This window comes from Callospermophilus lateralis, chromosome 2 (genome assembly GCF_048772815.1).
Source record: "Callospermophilus lateralis isolate mCalLat2 chromosome 2, mCalLat2.hap1, whole genome shotgun sequence".
Lineage (NCBI taxonomy): Eukaryota > Metazoa > Chordata > Mammalia > Rodentia > Sciuridae > Callospermophilus > Callospermophilus lateralis.
This window is the reverse complement of record NC_135306.1, coordinates 120382407-120402182: the sequence shown is the minus strand read 5'-3', so window position 1 is coordinate 120402182 and position 19776 is coordinate 120382407. Positions and strand designations below refer to the sequence as shown.

General features: G+C 34.3%; 1 protein-coding gene across 1 annotated transcript in view; it reads right to left on the bottom strand.

The window, feature by feature from the left end:
- Positions 1 to 1616: 1616 nt before the first annotated feature.
- The window catches only part of Gucy1a2 (guanylate cyclase 1 soluble subunit alpha 2), a 265455-nt gene continuing 247295 nt past the window's right edge, over positions 1617 to 19776 (bottom strand). Inside the window, exon 8 of the mRNA XM_076843807.2 lies at positions 1617 to 2810. Coding sequence (XP_076699922.1) covers positions 2603 to 2810 — 208 coding nt within the window. The 3' untranslated portion in view covers positions 1617 to 2602. The remainder of the gene's footprint in view (positions 2811 to 19776) is intronic.

Here is a 19776-nt window from a genome sequence, read left to right as displayed (position 1 = left end):
AACTGTAATAGTCTACTGTACTGTAATAGGTCGGCAAATGATAACAGATTAGACCTTGCCTCAGACTATCTCCAAAAATATATTTAGATTATAGAGTATGAAAAATGTGGTTTACATTCTGTCTGCAATATATAATAGATCTCTGGCATGTTCTTCAATGTGACATCTGTGACAGTATAAATGGCTACTTCTCTATGTAAAATCATATAAACTAATACAGAGTTTGTGATTCTTCTGACAAATTGAGAGTATATACAAAAATTCTTCTCTTGAGCCCTATCTATCACCAGTTCCCAGATAATGGAGTGGATTTTCAATGAATGCTTTTAAAATATAGATATTTACTATAGATATTTTTAAGTACAGAGAGAATAACCATGTGTTTAGAATAGTCACTTAGACAAATCTTTACAAAAAGCAGATTGAATGATTCCTGGAAGTCTTTTTCAGCCTTATGGTTACAAAACACATTGTTTATCACCAGGACATTTATTGATGAAATATATCATAATAAGCTCTAAACTATGACACAGAGTAAGCAAAAATGACAGTGAGCTTGGCTCTCTCCCATACACCTGGGCTTTAAGAAGCCCCTGAACACAGCTCAGGCATTTTCTAATATTGCCACGAGAACTGAGGTGCTTTCAGACTGTTCTGCCCATGCTGGCTGTACACTACTCATTGTCCCCTGTGAAGGAAGTGGGCTAATATCCCAGTCCCTTGAAGCAAACCTTTGTGAATTGTCCTCATGAGAATACCTTGAACCTGTCTCCCACGGGGTTTAAAAGTGAAAGCTAGGCCCAGGGAAGAATGGGGCAGGCAAGAGTTTAGAGAGATCAATGTCCGTGTCTTGGATTCTCCACATGAAGAGTGCTGCACTAATGTTCTTGTGAACCCCCAGGTGAGAACAGAGTTCAAATTATAAAAGGGGTCACAGTTATAACAAATAGTTGGCACATGTATAAATGTTTTCTTGTTGACACAGAAAACTTAAAAACATTAATTAAGTCTCACAGATTACATTGGAAATTAGTTAACATAGACCTTAGCTGAGTTATGTCACAACTGAATCATAATGCAGCCCAAATCTCTGAACAGAGAAGAATACATTGCATTCAGTAGAGGTAATCTATCAATGAATACACCTGTTGGAGTAAGAAAACATTCTCTCCAAGGTTTCAAGGAAGCAAATGCTTCTAGCTCATTCACCTCAATAGAAATTTAGGTTTCATAGCTGATTCAAAATAGGAAAACTCTGGACACACTGTGCTCCTAATATCAGTGTGCGCTATAATAATATTTTCATGCAAAGTTGATTACTGGGAACAAGTCTTCATTTTAGCAGAACATGCGAGGGAAACCTGTTGTAACAATGGTGATCATGAGTTCTAAAGATTAGACCTACTTTAATGTTAATGAAGATGATTCCATGAAATTAAAACCACATTGAGCAAACTGCAGAAGAACATTTTTTAAAATCCCAAAGCCATAAAATACATGGTTTTCTTGCTTTGTGTTATGCAATAAGAAATAGCATTCTTGGCAAAATGGCAAAATGTCCTGACACTTCTTTGTCAGTAATGCCAGTGTCCAGGAATGTGCTTCTGAGGGTGGCAGTCAGCTTAGGAAATATCAATTGAGGAAGGGGAGAGAAGTTACTCACATGTCATTTAGTAGGATGCTGTTTATTAGAATGCATATTAATGTTGAAAAAACTACCCATATACATAAGTGCTAAGTTGAAAAGGGTCCAATGTAACAAAGCATTTGTTTTTAGCTGATATGTGTTAGAAAATGGCAAAAGACCTTAATCTTAGTTACAGATATATCTGCGACTAATAAATTCCATTTCCTCTGGACTCCATGCTACATAAGTTAAGTCTGGAAGATATATTTACTAAGCAGACATACAATGCTTTCTCAGCATCTGAGATCCTTGGTTATATGTATTCTCAGTCCAAGCACTAATCTCTCTAGATAAGTGAAACTATATTAGATTAGTAGGTTAGTATAATGTACCATCAATACAATAGCAGATTCGAAAAATCTAATAATGTCGTGTGAAATGTAATTATCTAGAAGAAGAGATATGTATAAAAATAGGTAATATCCCTAAAATATTTTGCTGAGTTACAATTCTTCCTGCTGGGAAGTTGACCACACTACCATGATATATGTATGAAATGTCTGTTCAGAAAAAAAGAAAATTAGAAAATATTCCTCACCTGCCAATTGACTAAATGTAGGAATATATACTCAAAACTGGCTCTCAAAAATGGCACAAACATATAGGGGAAGATGCCTATATGCATGACAAACAAGAAAACACGGAGTCTATTTATTGGTTAGTTTTTTAAAGGGTCCATACTCATAATTTATATATATATATATATATGAATGATCAAAAACACTCATGTGGATGGACACATCTGTTTTCCCCTCGCCCTCTAGCTTTTCAAGGATTATTGCCTGACATAATACAGAAATTCTGCTGCTTGTCCTCAGCAAAGCATTGGGAGAGGAACCACCTCTTTCCACTCTCCATAGTGACCCATGTTCTGGGCTTGTGCTTTTTGAAGGAGTCTTTGATCTGCAGCAGGTCTCAGAGGCTCGTCTCCCGGAGGAACATGGTGCCAATGTTGTAGGAAACCTTTTTTATTCTCGATGAAGAAAGAGAAGGCTTTGGCTGCTTTGGACCAGTCCTTACCTCCAGGAAATAGCAGATCCCAGGAATTTCTTTTGGGAAGTTGTCTGGAAGGTCTTCACGGGACCGAGGGATGAATGTAAAACTTTCTTCTCGTTTTAATAATCTAAGAAGAAAATATAGGTAACATGGATCAAATAGAAAGGGAAATGTGAATAAAAATAATTCTGAAGGCTGAGAAAGCCTATCCATGACTGTGCACACACAAACACCTCTATTGACCTTCACAGGACTCTAGCTATGAAATGCTGACTCAGGAAAGATCCCTTCATGTTATAATGATGATGATGATGATAAGAAGAACGGCTCAAAATATTTTACTCCTTAAAATATTTATTTTATTTCTTACTGAATAGCAGCCCTTGAAAAATATTTGTTCATATTTGATTTTTTCCCTAAACAAAGGGTTAAGAAAACTGCATAATAAGAAAACTATATAATACAGGTTTTGTTTTAAACAGGCAGGATTTACTTGTCTGGTTTAAAAAACTGCCTAAATTCTAGAGTTTTCCTTTTATGTTTTGTAGACTCTCAATAAACTTTAAACATATGTTCTTTATGTCAAACATGTAACACAAATATTTAGATTTGCAGAACATTTTGTGTCTCCAAGTGTCTGTGATATCTGGTTACTGACATCTAGCAATACATATTTTTCAATTTCACCATCACTTATTAGTCAGGTAAGTTGACTTGTCCCTTGCAATCACACATAGAGACTCTTCAAAATAGTAACTTTGCAGGGGATTTATTCTTTAAACTTGCCAAGTTCCATGAAAGGTTCTGTTTGATACTCACATTTAAGAATGTAGCTAAACATTTTCACTGAATTCATTCTTTTTGGACTACTTAATGTTTAAGAAAATCTCCTAGATACTCCTAAGAATTTAGTAAGTAGAACACACTTTTTTGTTAACAGAAAAGGAAACAGGAAATAATGGAAAGAAAAAAAATTTCTCTAAACAGTAAAAAAAGCAAAGAAATGTAATGTGAAACAAGAATAGATGCTATAAGAAAGCTAGACATAGAGGTAAATTTAAAAAGCTGCAAAAGTTCAGAGGAAGAAAAATGTTTGGGGAGAGCATTTCATTAGGACACAGCTCTGAAGTCTACACTGAGTTTAGACTTTATTTGGAAGACACCATGAAGACAAATCCATTAACCTTTACCTAAAAGCAACTCATGCTCATATGTCAGGTTAATATTAACAGCAGCTCAGGTAATGTCAGGTAGGCAATGTGGGAGAAAGAAGGCATGCAAGAACAAAGGATGCATGAAAATTCAAGATCATTATAGGAGCAATGATGAGAGTCTCTATGCAAGGAGAAAATTTTTCTCAATGGTCTGAAAAAAAACCATGCTGGCAGTAGTAATAATTGTTATGACATGAGCAGCCTGACTTGAGCATACCTTTATGAACCAGAGTTATAGTATTTTGCTTTTTCCAGGGTAAAGGAACAGTTGTAATTGTCTGTTCTTTAAAAACATTATGCAATGATCATATTATTTTGGGACATAATAAAGTGAGGCTCATTTTGACATTTTTAAATTCCTTCAGAGTCTTATACCTTTTATCCATATGACATAACCTTATGCAAAAGCTAAAAATTTTCTTCTCTGATAAATCTATGGAGGGTGGAAATGAGTTCAAGTAAGTTAGAGTGATTTGCTCAAGGAAACAGCAAGACAATAATGGCAGTGGCATTGGAATGTAGATGTGTTAATTCCTAGTCAAGCTTAGCCCCACAATAAATAATAAGACTATGTTAAGATAGTTTTCCATCATAAAATAACTAAATTGAGATAGAGGGGATGCATTAATGACAATTAGAAGGGAAATATTCAGTATTGTTTGCATTTTTTTCATTGGTATAGTTATTAATTTTCACTCCATATAATTCACCCCGTATAATCGGTCATTTCAGAAATAAAGTGTAAGCATAACTAAATAATAGTGGAAATCCATATTGAAAATGGTAAAAATATTGAAAAATAGTGAAAATCCATTATTATGGATTTTCAGTAAATCCACATAATTTTGTTTAGCTCAAATGGAAGAATTACTGATGAGCCACATTGGGTGTCAACCAATGATGTCAATCAATCAAAAAACATTTATTCAGTGCCTGACATGCTAAAAAGTAAGGACTCACAGAACACATTAACAAACTTAGAAGATGAGAAATGTGCATAGAAACAAATTATGAATACATGACAATATGTGATATAACATGTAATGTACTTAAAAAACGATATTCTGTGGAATGGAGGAAAAAGAGATGACTATGGATTGAAGTACAAAGTCAAGAACCAGCACAGTAAAGTTCACTATCACCACTTGTAGCACAGAGCCATAAACTCTGTTTTCAAAGTTTCCTTAAAGCCCCAAATCAACAATTAGGAACTCCATTTCCTTGTTTCTATCTTTTAAGTCTTCAAATTTATCTCTTTTACAGTTTGTTTGCCTCAGTGTGGGCTTTATGTCTTGCCATAATTTATATTCTCTGACCATGAAGAATCAAATTGGTGTTACATCTATGGACGTACTTATAAATGATGGAAAGAGGACACCAGCTGCTTTGGATGCCAGGACTCTTTAAATAATTCACAGTATTTTGGCTTGGAGGAAAGTCTTCACAACAAATGGGTTCCTTGACATTTAAAATAAATCTCATATACTAACACTAGAAATCACAGAGACAACAGCTTTAATGGGATTTTCTTTTTTTCCAAGTAAACATTTTGGTGTCAATAAACTAAACACAGTCTTAAATTTCAATAATAAAAATGAGAGCACATAAGGATAAACTGATTCAACCTCCTGTAATATCCAGGATTTAGCATTTCTGTGTATAAATGAACACCGATGTGCAATATTCAGGTGTCTTTCAGTACGATCATCTGAATGACTTACTGGAGGCACGAGGAGAAGGGCAGGGGAACATTTCATGCAGTGTGCCTGGTGATGATATAAGACATGCTACTGCATAAATGATCAAGTGTATATACAGGAATTAGGAGTGTAGACCCTAATCACCCCAGAACCTCCCATCCCCTCTGAAATGCATTAATTCCAACTCTCTGGTCTAAAGCTCTGCCTAACAGTCCATTTCCTAAGCACCACTGGACTGATATGGAAGCTTAGAGTCTACATAAATCTAAATTAATCCTGAGCTGTAATCCCAGGATGGTTGATATGCCACCTAGGAGTTTCAGCAACATGTTTTATAAGTATTCAGAAGCCACAAATCCCGGTTTACCTGCCTATCACCCTTGCTCCTATTAACAGGTACACACACACACACAAAAAAAAAAAAAAAATTGATTTTTCAAAATAAAACTTCGCTGCTATTTTGGATGTCTGTGGTACCATGAAGGTCTATGGAAAGGCTCCCTCCCAGTTTCAGAAATAAAGCTGGCCTCTGAGTCTCCTAGCCACTTGTTGGCATGTGCATTTCTGCCCAATTTTCCCCAGGCTTTGTGCTCAGTCCTATGTCCTCTCTTGGAAAAAGGCTTGAAACTTATATCGAGATACAGTGATATAATGCAATTTACATTTTATAAGACCTGGAGTTTAAAAAAGGGAGAGAATAGAATGGAATCATAATAGGACATCTCAGAGATCTATTCTTGGATATACTATCTTCTCCAAATCACACTGCAAGTGGCATATAAAATGCACAGTTTGGTCATCTATAAGGCAGAGGCAAGAATTCGGTCTTTTATTCTACTAAACTTTTGTCTCTAATTCTATACTTTGATTCAATTTCTATTTAGGAAGTCCTTATAATAACTTGCTGCTAAGTGCTTTACTTATGCCTGAGAGACTGTAGAATTTTGGCAAATAATCAGTCATGCAACTCTTGAGCACTTAGAGTCATCCAGTTCAGTAGTCAGTCAGTCACCAGGTAGTTATTAAGAGCCTTCTATGAGTGAGGTGTTGAACCAATACTTTCTACCATTGGTCATAACACTGACGGAGCAGGAAGTGACTCACTGGAGAGATGAAGGAATTTTTAGTTTTGTTTAAACTGTCTTATCATAAAGTAGTTATTATTATTTTTTTTTATTAGCTGAGCTGACCCTATCAACAACTCCATGGATAGCCCCATGGATAGATCCAGCTCCAGACTCTGATAGTGACCAACTAAGGGAGTTTGGGCAACATGCTTAACAAATATCCAAAGCCAGACAAATCCTAGTTTACCTGCCTGTCACCCTTTCAATAGTCTTTTTCTACAAATTGATTTTCAAAGTAACAACATCTGCACATTTGAAATTATCATGTGCGACTGGACAATCTTTCGTTTATTGCAACAATTGGAAAGATCTGTGTAATATATAGAGCTGTGAAAGTGACATTCCAAGGATGTTTATAAAGGAGTAATCACAACCTTGTCTACTAGTTTCTGTTGATCACCAAAGGATGCTTGAAAGTCAAAGCAAGAGGCAGTAAAACATAGTGCATCTTTCAGAGTTAAGAGCTGAAAAGGAATATGTGGATTAGTGATATTTTAAAGACTTTGTCTGAAATCTTTAGTTCACTTTCCTCTGCACTTGACTAATTTGTGCCTAATTTCTTGTTTAGAAATTATTTCCTGCTCAGTATTTGGCTGTTAAAGAACTAGCTGTCTCTCTCTCCGTTTACTAATTCAGTAGATGGAAACTTTCTCCTAGATTCTATCATCATCACCACCATAATTAATGTCTTTGTAATCATTATTATAATAATCATCATCATCATTTTTCTCTCTGGTTATTGTGAAAATTAATGATATGTGCCTCAGTGCAACTTAATTTAGTCGTTAAAAGACTCTTAGTAAAATATTTTAACTTTTTGAGATAACAAATTATGTCATTTACTTTTGGGGATTTTTGTGTTATTTCTTTGATCATTTCTTATACTTTATGTTTTCTTTTTTTGGATTTCTGCTTAGCCAGATATTGGGCTTTGTAAGTCAACCCTCCAATTTCTTTTCTTTTCTCTCTAATTGCTCCCTTGTTTTTCTATTATACTTTCTGGAATACTGCCTCCATCATCATTTTCTAATACTTTTACAGAATTGTGAAATTTTAGATACCACGCTTTTAATTCTCAACAGGTCACTCATGTTATATAATTGCTTCTTTTTTATTGTGTTGTGTTCTTATGTACTATTTTTTATCTATGAGAAAATTGATCATCCTGTTATGGAGTTTGCTTTATTATTTCTGTTTCCTCCAAATTTTATTTAGTTTTGTTTGCTTATTTGTTTTTGTCTCTTTCTCTCAATTCAAAGTTATGAAACAAATGATTAATATCTTTGCAAGTCTCTTTCTATTTTAGTTTGAGGCATTAAATGTGATTAGAAACTTTATGTGTGGCAAGAAATTATGAAATTATGGGTTTTCCTTGACCATTTTCTTAGGGCTTCCAAATATCAATAACTTTAGTGTCTTTCCTTTGGGGCCAGTTTTTACAAGTAACAATGCTCCCATCATTCCTGTGTAATTAAACGTGGTTTCCAGCATTATGGGTATTGAATAGCTGGGAGTCTCACTGTCTAGAATGTAAACTTTCACCTAACCCCCGCTCCCCATATTCACCAGGTTGGATTTGGAGCCACTTTAGTTCAATATCTCAGGATAAGAAACCTCTTATATCCTTCTGGAGTTAGTTGTTCTCCAAAATCTGTTCTTCCTTTGTTTCTTAGTAATAAAGTTTTAGGTAAGTACATGGTGCTTATCTAAATTAAGAACTATATATCCCAATTTGTCTTTCAACTAAGGTTCTGAGAGATTATTTGTTTAGTACAATTAGATACACTTGACTAAGATTTAAATGTCAAAAGTGAAATAGATTCCATTTCCCTTGGCAATTTACCATTAACATGAGCTGTCAGTATTGGAGTTTTGCAAAAGCAGGCTCCATTTTTTAGCCTCCCAAGTATCAAAAAGATAGCCCAGTATTGTTGACTTTTTCATATAACTTCTTATCACAAATGCATTTTCAGGCATATATTTTCCAGCGTCTTAATATTCTAATCTACACTGGCCACAGAGGTAGGAGTTTGCCTAACTAGCCAGTTCTATATTTTAGTGGTAAGATTTCAAAATATTAAGCTTCCACCCAATTTTAATCCCTTCCAATGATTCTGTAATCACATAATTCCCTGTATTAACTCTCTTTCTACTTAAAATACCTAAAATGGTTTCTCTTTGCACCTGTTCTGAAATTCCTCTTAGTCACGTGTTGCACCTTGCATATTAATCCCCTAATTAGGTTCTGTGTGTGTGCACATGTGCCCATGTACACATTTGAATCAGCTGCTATTTAGATTCAGAATGAATGTATTTCTTCTAAACTGTAACCTCTTCTGTGGGACCTGAGATCAACATCCTCCTCTGCACTAAGCCAAATATCACTCATATATATTTTGCTTCTTGATTTCTAATACTGTTAAGCATACACATATATGTATTCATATATACACAAATACACATGTGTAGACATACATATGTCAGGAAAGTAATACATCTTTCATACTTTCACTATTGTTTCAGTAAATGATTAATTACAATAGTTAACTTCAGAAAAGAATAAGGATAAACTCAGTTATTCAGTCTTCCATATTAAATGAGAAGTATTTTTGTTGTTAATTTTTCACCAGAATATCTTTTTGTGAAGAAATGCCTCTGTACTGTATTAAAAATGGCATTAGGTACTGTGTCTTTGAGTGCTGAAAGATGACAAGTTTGAAAATGAAATAAACACCAAGACAACTTGTGTTTTTCTTAGTGTTCTGAAGTTCCTGAAGTTTTCCTATTCAACTTTTTCTTTCCATCAGAGTGGAAGAAAAGAAGAAACTCTGCTTTGTACTTTTATTCATGCTTCACTGCTCCAAGATCTCATGCTGTTTAAAGATAGGCCCAAATGAAACTAAAGTTAGTGAGTTGGCTAGACAGCCTAAAATCCCTTGAAACTCAATGATTCATTTTCTGGAAACAATACTCTTGTCCAAATAAGGAAAGTAAGAACCTAGATCACTGTGAGTTACAACACAGAGATCTCACCAGATTTTTATGTACTTTAAGTTTACTAACCTTTTTAGTTGCAGATTTTGAGGCAATATTGTAAGATTGTCAGTTTTTAGGTTCTAAAATTCAGGATAGTGGATAAGTTCTGAAAAAGGTATAGTCCTCTTATATGGCTACTCATATTCAGAAGGTAGAGAGTCTGAGGAACATTTCTGTGACACCCCAGCTCATTTCTTTCTGCATCCCATCCTAGGTTAAGTACTAAGGGCAACGTGTGTTCATAAGAGATGCCACAATTTGTATGCCTGGTGCTTCCAGAAAGAGCTCAAGTGGCCAAGTTCCTACTTGACTGACAAAAGTGATGGCTCTTAAATGCTTGAATTTTAACCTGCTGAATAAATGACGATAATTCTACCCCATTGCCTGTTGTGGACACTGCCAAATCAAATTTAACAGTCTAAGATTTTAATTTCCAATACATGCCAAGACACTTAAAATTCAAAACACTCAATAGTCTTATGCACCAACACAGAGAACTGTAAAAAGAGATGACAAATGAGAGATTAGGAAAGATAACTGGAATCAGCTCATGTAAATTAAATAATTGCCTCACTTTTTTTTTTTAACTTCTATGACCAATCTTTCTTAAAAACAAATCCCTCATTATCCTGGTCTTTCTGCATAAAAGATTAGGGGGAAAGTGAAAAGAATAAAAAACATAAGCATTTATTTTTTTAAAATGAGCAATACTTAGTTGATTTCATTTACAATTAAGACCAGAATTAATTTTAAAGAATTCTATGTCCTTCATACATTTCTAAATCATTCAGAAGTAGAGGAAGTTCTAGGTATGTTAGAAGAATAGCAGAATTGGAATAACTTCAGTCTCAAAAAAAGTAAATAAGTCTGAGAAAATGTTTGGAGTCTATAAAACAAATAGCATACTTTTTGTCGTGAGATATGAGAAAATTAGCTGATGTTCTAAATAGTCACTTAAATTATCTGGTTCTCAATTTCCTTGAGAAAAAAGAAAGAGCTCACTCTAATTTATTTCAAAAGTTGTTTAGAGTTCTAATAGTCAGTGAAGATTGAGAATTTCTATACTACTCAGATTATAGAGGGTCATATAAAGCAATATGATAAAATTTGTTAGTTTTATACTAGCAAATGTGAAACATTTTCAAGAGCTCCAGGGAAAACAATGTTGTGTAAGAAAATATCACAAAAACTGATTATAGAGTCATGGGTGACTCATGCATGAGAAATTTCTGCATGTTAGTCAGAGCCAAGAATGGATGGTTGAGCATAGCAGGTAGAGCTATCATATTTCTCCTAGTTAACAAAGCATTACATACAAAAGAACAGTGAGAACTGACAGCTAAAAGATTAAGGTCCAATTAAGACTGGTTTCAATTCTCTAGGTTAAAAAATGAGTTCTCCACACATAATATATTTTATTAAATATTAAAATGTATTTACATAGTACAATTCACAATTTTTTAGAAGGTATAATGTGCTTTTTTAAAAAAAGAGGTTAGTTAATATAACAAAGCAATACATAAATAATATAATGTAATTATGTAGTGCACCTTTTCATCATCTCTTTTAAAGGTTGTGTATAAAGAGAAAAAGGAGAAGTATAAAATTATAAAGAAGCTTGACTATATGCTAAACCTAAAAGTAATAACTCTAAAAGAGGGAATATATTTTAAGACGTTATTTTCAAAAGTCAATAAATATTGTTTTTTTAAGCTTTGAGGCCCAGTGTTGACCATATAGCATATAAAATGACAATGTGTTCATCCTCTATTGGCAAGAAGAATTAGTTCTTTAAAGATTTTCATATCTTATATACTTTCTTTCTATGCCCAGGACCATGCCCTAGTTCATGACCCCCCGTCAGGCCTGGGACAACAGAACAGTCAACCCACCTCTAGTACTCCCCATTCTACTCTTTGCAAATCATTGCTTCTTGTTCCCAAGCTCAGAACACTTCAGTGGGCTTCTAATAGTACACAAGATTCTCTTTTATGTGACATCAGCCTTCCTGGATATTAGAAATGTAATTTTAAAAGTAAACATCTTATTTTGGAACACTTCCAGACTTACAAAAGATTTGTAAAGATAGTACCATGAGTTTCCTTAAATTCTTTGCTCGGTTTTCCCTGATGTTGACATGCCAGACACCCCTAACAAAACAAGGGTTTGTCACAACTGAAAACTTAACAACGATATATAACTGTGAAATAAATTAAAGACTATTCTAATTTCACTTCTTGTGGAATCTGTCCTTTCTCTATTTCAGGATTTAGGTGTAAATTTTTTTAAATTTTAAATTATCTAGACCTAATTGAGTTTTATAATTCATAAGGGAACAGATGATGAAACTATTGAAATGTGACTCATCCAAGGTCATAAGCTAATTAGCGGTAGTGTGAGGAATGTGAACTTCATATGCTTTTATTTGGTCATTCTTTTATTTAATCAGTCTGTAGTGGTTCTTAATATTTTCTGAATCATGAGCCACTTTAAAAATCTAATCAGAGTATTAGGGAAAAAAAAATCTCTCCAGAAAAATGCACATGAGTATGCATTGAAAATGCTTCAGAAAACTCATAAACACTCTAAACCAAGACTTATGAAATGCTACTCCATCCCCCAACTAGGTGAGGAGAGGTCTTCCTTATACTATTTAGTAACAATAGGTCCTTATCAGGGACCAACAGCAGTCTCCTTCCACTTTCAAGCTTGAGCCTACCACACAGCCCAAATCTATGCTAAATCATTAAGTAAACCACAAAGAAAAAAACATATAAATTGCCAGACATAATTTTTCTTTTCATGTCTATGTATCCTTTTCTGCATGTTACATATTCATGTTTTTCTCATTTATTCTTACAGCCACTCTTAGCAATTAGATCTTGAGATGAGTGCTCCCTTTAGAAGGCAAGTTTTACTATTATTTATTCCAAAAAGTCACAGGAATATTGCATTCTGGTCCTCAAGATTTCACTACAATATCCTTAAATGTGCTGTTAAAAATAAACAAAATAATTGAGGAATAGTCTGAATGTTGAAAAAAATGGGTCATGTTTATAAAATTACATTAGGGGGTTGGGAGTGTGGCTCAGTGGTAGAGCACTTGCCTAGCATGTGTGAGACACTGGGTTCGATTCTCAGCACCACATATAACAAATAAAAAAAACAACTTAAAAATCAACAACTAAAAAAATTAAAAAATACGTTAAGAAGGCTTATGAATCCCAATCCACTGGGCAAATGCTATTTAATATGGCAGGGAGACAAAGAAAGAAAGAACAAAATAAAAATGTCTAAATGAGTAGACTACCTCATTCAATTTTTCTGTATGTGACTTTTATTGGCACTTTTAAAAGGGTAATATTAATGTTGTTGTCTATAATTGGAAAAATAGAAATACAATTCTTGAGGCAGAGCTCAAGTTTTCCTTTTGGGAGAACTATTTAGTCATTTGTCTTTACTGATTATATTTCGTTTGTGAAATATAGTGTTTACTGTTTGCTTGCTTCTAGAGAGAAAAAGATAAGGTGATCAATAAAGTTATTTAAAAGACTGACAGGGTAGCAACATTGCAGCCTGAATAATTTTTATTTTCCTTAATTATCAAGTCATGGGTGTGTATGAGAATTTTGATTTGGACCAAAAAAAAAAAGAAAGAAAAGAAGTTATTGATAAACTGCTAGGCAAGATTTTCTGAAATTTCTTTGGACATATTTTCCCACAGGAAGTATCCTCTAGAAGGAGAGTAAATATTTATAATTTAGTATCTCACCAGTAAGTATATTTACAAAGTAACAGAACTGGATTTTCTAGCACTATTTTTGACTATTGTTAATGACTAATAACTTTTACGTGCAAAGAAAAAATATATCCAGGTGATTTCATCTTTCTTCAATTATTCTAAGTATATTTTCAATATACGGGAAAGATGTATTCCTTTGAACTATCATTAAGTAAATTCTAAATTGTAGGCCTATATTTCCAGGAACCTATAAACAGTAGAGACACATACTTGAAAGGTTGCAGCTTCATAGAAACTGTCTCACTTGGAAGCCTCCATTGGCCATGGCTTTGCCATATATTCATGATTGATCCAGGGATAGAGATACTGATGTGATTAGAAATACAAAGACTCCTAGTAAACCTTTTGGAAAGAATACACTTCTTTTTTGTAACCCTGAGTATGAAAAGAACACAGAAAATCAAGAGTGCAACCTTGGGGTATGCGGGGTCTATAGAGGAAGACAGAAAGAAATCTCCCTAACTCTGATTCTTGTTTGCTCCCTATTGCTCCCTCATTTAGGAAATATTCTCCCCAAGGTAGAAATTATTTATAATTATTTTTTGCCAGTTTATTTGAATTAGTTATCAACTCAATGAGACATTTGGCTATGGATACCAAGGATCTACAGTAGGGCAGCTATGAATTTAAATTCTGACTCCCACACTTTAGCTGGATGCTATTGGGGACTTATGCAACCTTTCAAAGTTCAAGTTTCTTCTCATTTGAAAAATAAAGAATAATAACAGTGCTTACTTCACAGGCTTGCTGTGGGGCATAAATGAGCTAATGTGAATAAATTATTTAAAGAGAATAAGTAATTCAATAAATGTTTGCTGTGTTTTCTGGGGCTACCAATGAGATCTTAGAGCAAAAATATGCAGTATTTGATCATCTGGGTGTCGAATATCTCAACCAAGGTTAGACTCAGTTCTCCTAATTTCCAGGATAGGGATTTATGCACTGTATCAAACTCTATCATAAAATGCCATCTGTGGAATTTTAAGCCTGGTGCTAGTGGTCTGAAGATACTTGTAAATTAAATATTGACCATTTTTTTAAAGATTGTACAAAGGTAGGTAGATATATCTTAGGGCAGGATGTGAAGTGTGAGGATGGTATTCCTCTTTGTAAATATTCCATTTCTCTAAGGATTGATACTTTGATTCCTCCTCAAGTCAAAGAATCTACCACATCTTAAATAGAGAAGTACAAATCACTCCTGTAACAGGTGTTTCTCTTTAGGAATCTATGTCTTTAATCCTAGTAAAAATCCTTTCTACATCAGATATTTCATCTTGCAAATGTTCTTTTCTTCCTCAGATTTTGCTTATATAGTTGATATGTAAATATATCCATAAAAAAGTTCTTAAAGACAGGAGGTGGGTAGAATTGGGCTATATTTCAGGCATGTTTTAGCCTTTAGTTTCCATTCTTGTAGACTTAATAATCCCTGCCCCACAAGATGTTCACATCCTAATCCTGAAACCTGTGAATATGTTAGGTTATATGGAAAAGAGAGATTAAGACACTTTCAAAATGAAAAAAAAAAAGTATCCTGGATTATCCAATGGGCTCAATAAAATCACCAAGGTCCTTAAAAGTGGAAGAGGGAGGAAGAAGAGTCAGAAAAAGAGATGGATGATGGAAGAAGTCAACACACTATTCCCAGCTTTGATGATGGAGGAAGGGGGTTATGGACCAAGGGATGCTGGTGACCTCCTCTTGAATCTGGAAAAAGTAAGAAAGTGCATCATCTCCTAGCACTTGCAGTAAGTGTGCAGCCCTAATGACAATTTGATTTTACCAAGTGAGACTCATGTGAGTCGGACTTATATCCTACATATCTGTAAGATTTAAAAAAAAAAATATATATATATATAGATAGATAGATAGATAGATAGATATAGATATGTTGCTGAAGACAATAGTAAGCAATTAATCTAATTAGAAAGTAATTATTTCTCTATATCTATAAACAAACATCTATTTCTGTATTGATTAATTGAAATAACTATGGAAATTTGCTTGAATTTGGGGATTTTTCAAAAGAAAACAGCCAGTTTTAATCCCATGACTGAGTTAGACCATCAGTAAGATGCCTTTGCTAATAAAAACTTATAGGAGGAAAAACCTGATCACTAGTTCAATTCTGAGTCAGAACTTAAATAGTTTGGGCCAAATTGCCAAACTCACTCTTTGCTCAGGATTGTCAGCTGAGGTCTGTAATATAGTTATCACTCATCATTCAATGTGGCTAAAGTGATAAAACATGAGAATCAAGTGAAGAAATAAGATGATCTTTTTATTCACAGCAAGAACAGGATGAAGCAATGAATAAATATCTACTATGTTCCAAGTATAATGAGCTATATAAACATCACATTAAATCCTACCAGCAATCTTCTGAAATAGGTGCTCATTATAAAGATGATCAAACTTGGTCCAAAGAAGTTAAGTTGCTAAATTTTGGAGACACTGAATGTGAGCCAGGATGCTAACTGAGGCATTTAATTCTGAGCTTGTGCACTTAACTGTTGCTCAATTCTGATCCATTGTATATTCTCTAATCTAAGGTGCTGCTCATGTAGCAATACTGAGAAGGCAACATGGTTTTAACAGAAAAGGGACCTTTTAGAGTGAAGGAAAAATAGACATTACAGAAAGTCCAGAAGTTGATCAATTGTAAAATGAGAAAAGCAAAAATGTTTAAAAGTTAAGAAAATTTCATATCAAAATAATTAAAGAGTCTTTCTACATTTTTAGTTTGCATATAGCAAGGAAAAAACAATTAACTCTGCTCAGGCAAATCATTCAATTATTCATGCTACTTCAAAATTTGCTGAAGCCATTCTTAATATAAACAACTATTTCATTTTCACAGATCAGTAGCACAATGTTATAACAATTGTTTGTAATATGTGCATTATTTTAAAATAGGGATGAGTAGGAATAAAGATGAGTAAAAATATCACATTTATTGAGGAAATATGAAAACATCAAATGTGGAAAACTTGAGACTCCATAAAGATTTCTTTTTGTGGAGGAATGAAATTAACAATAAAGTGCTCTAGGTGAAGAGGAAATAAATGGTCCTTGGGCATTACTGCATGCACACAAGATGACTCACACACATAAAATCTAGAAAAATGAGGGCTCTCTTGCCAAAGTCGTGGTCTTGATTTTACAGACTTTATTCCCTGTGTCTACAATGACATTCAAGATAAACAACATTATCACTTTGATTCTAGTAACCTCTAGTAAGCTAAATTATTGTCTTGCATGAAATGTAATCTAATGTGGACAGGTAAATAATGGTCTTAAGAAAACCCTTTCTAATATTAGAAAGTAGAAAATAAACCTACATGTTCATCAATTGAGGAATAAATAAAAAAATAAAATACAGAGTAGTTATACTGTCATATAGTCATTAAATGATGTCAAATGACCGTCATATAGTCATTAAATGATGAGTTAAAGTTGTATGTTTTATCATGGATAGATCCTAAAAGTATGAAATTTTGTTTAAAATAATTCAAAATTAGAGAAAGAGTTATATAGTAAAATACCACTATAAAAACTTAAAAAACTAAATTAAAATTATATTGTTTATGAATACATACGTAGAAAGTCAATATACAAACCCCTGGATTTTAGAACACATCTAATTCATTCAGATATTTGTTCCAATAAAAGGGAGGGACTTTTCCAAAGAGATGTTTTATGCACTTATATTTTTTAAAATAGCTGATGCAAATATAGTATTAAACCAACAGTGAGATCATAAAAATGTTACCTTTTAGCTTTCTTTACTTCGCAGTTGTCATAAATATTTTTTAATCAATTACTTGAGTATTTCCAGGTAAAGCATATTCTGAATCAACTATCTATAAAATTATTTCAGTTTATCAAAATATCAAATTAATCCATTCTCAAAAAGTTTATGATAATCAAATAATTTTATTAAAAATAAATTGTGTAAGAACCTCTCTAAAGTTTTCAAGATAACCAGGCAATACTGGACATTCTACAAGATTTAATTTCAAAGATGAAAACTGAAAATGTCAAGCTCTCATAAGCTTAAAACACAATTTTACTTCACAAATTCTTATTTGCTCTGAGAGGTCAAATTTGCCATCTGATAGAGCATGTCCCAGCAAGTTCAATGCTGGCATTTCACTTTGGGGGTTCAGTGGAAGGAGAAGTACATTCTATTGGCTTATAAACTGCCTGTGTAGCCTGGAATAGCAGAATTTCCCATGACCGGACTGTATAGATGAGGGTAGAAGGAAACAGAGTGAGTATTCAGGCACAAACAGACCCACACACTGAAATTTAATCACGTTGAGATCTGAGACTTTGACTGTCCAAAGATTTACCAGGAGCTAAGTTACTCTCTTTCTCTCTATGACACACCTGATTAAAATGAACATCAAAGTCACTGAGTATAGCCACTCTGCTGAAGCATGGGAAGACAAGTAGAAACAGCAGATGGTTGGGACTGTCAGTGAAACGTGGATAGCAGAGCCTGCTCTCAGCTATTGGATTGCTTCTCTACCTCAACCTGGCCCAACCCTGCAATTGTTCTCCTTCCTATAATCTTTTAAAAGCACAAATTTGGTCCAGCCCCTCCTTTGCTTTAAACATCTCAAGGTCATTTATTGATCTTAGGGCTTAGGTAGTGTTGTGGTTTGGATATGCAGTCTCCCACAAAAGCTCAAATGAGACAATGCAAGAAAGTTTAGAGGTGAAATGATTGGATAATGAGAGCCTTAATTTAGTGCATTAATCCATGGATAGGGATTAACTGGTTGGCGGTGACTATAGGCAGGCAGGGGTGGGACATTGGGGGTGTTCCCTTGGGGTTTATATTTTGTCCCTGGTAAGGAATGCTCACTCTCTGCTTCCTGATTGTCATGTCCTGATCCACTTTTCTCTACACTATTATGTCATGATGTTGTTCTGCCTCACCTTAGGCTTAGAGCAATGGAGCCAGTTGTCTATGGACTGAGAACTCTGAAACCATGAGTGCCAAATAAACTTCTCTCCCTCTAAAATCGTTCTTGTCAGGTCTTTTGGTGACAGTGGTGAAACAGCTGACAAAAGTGGATAGAAACCCCTTAATGTTATTTATCTTGAGCTGCTGGTCTGATTTCGGTTTATTTCTCCATCCTTTTTTAGCCTACCCTTCCTCTTGCTCTAATACTGTAAATCAGGGTTTCTTGATCTCCACATTTGCTTGTAATAGTTACTTATTTACTCAGGTACCAGCTAGTCTTTGATCTCCTTCACAAGGACAGAGATCATATTTAGGCTCTGCATTGTTGTAACCTTAGTGCCTAATATAGTGTTTGGAATATTGTAGATGATCAACAAATATTTGTTAAAGAATGGACGGTTGATGAGGCATAGGTAAAGAGGGAGGAAGAAGTTGTTTTGAAGATAGACCGAATGTTCAAGTATTGTATAAGATATTATTAGGAATAACATGATTTGGGGCCAGAGTTAATGTATTTTAGAAACTACCCACTTGGCAGCACAATGTGTCTATCTATGGCTCCATTTGATTATTTTGGCAGGTCTTGGGACAATAACAGAACAAAATGCTCCCATGTTTGGAGTTGTTGAAATCATTTAATTCCACTAAGGATCATCACAAACTCAATTATCGTAAAAAAATATTATGAAAACTCAGAATCGGCATCAAATGGCACAGGTCTTGTGTGATTTGGAGGGGTTCCTTTGAGGTCACATGTAAACAAAGTCAGGAAGAGTTATGATGTCTAAGCTGAGAGCGCAAACTTCCCACACCATTGGCCTATTTTTTTTGGGGGGGGGGGCAGGGGTATCGGGAAATTGGATTATGGAGCACTTGACCCCTGAGACACATCTCAACCCTATTTTGTATTTTACTTTTTTTAAACATTTAAATGTTTTTTTTCTAATTAGTTATACATCACAGCAGAATGCATTTTGTTTCACTGTACACAAATAGAATCAAACTTCATTTCTCTGGTTGTACACTATGTAGAGTTGGACCATTTGTGCAATCATACATGTACCTAGGTAATGTTGTCCTTCTCATTCCACCACCTTTCCTACGCCCATGCTCCCTCCCCTATCACCCTCCTCTTTTCCCACTCCAAAGTTCCCGGAATTCTTCCCCTGCCCCCCCACCCCCCATTATAGGTCAGCATCCATTTATCAGAGAGAACATTTGGACTTTGGTTTTTTG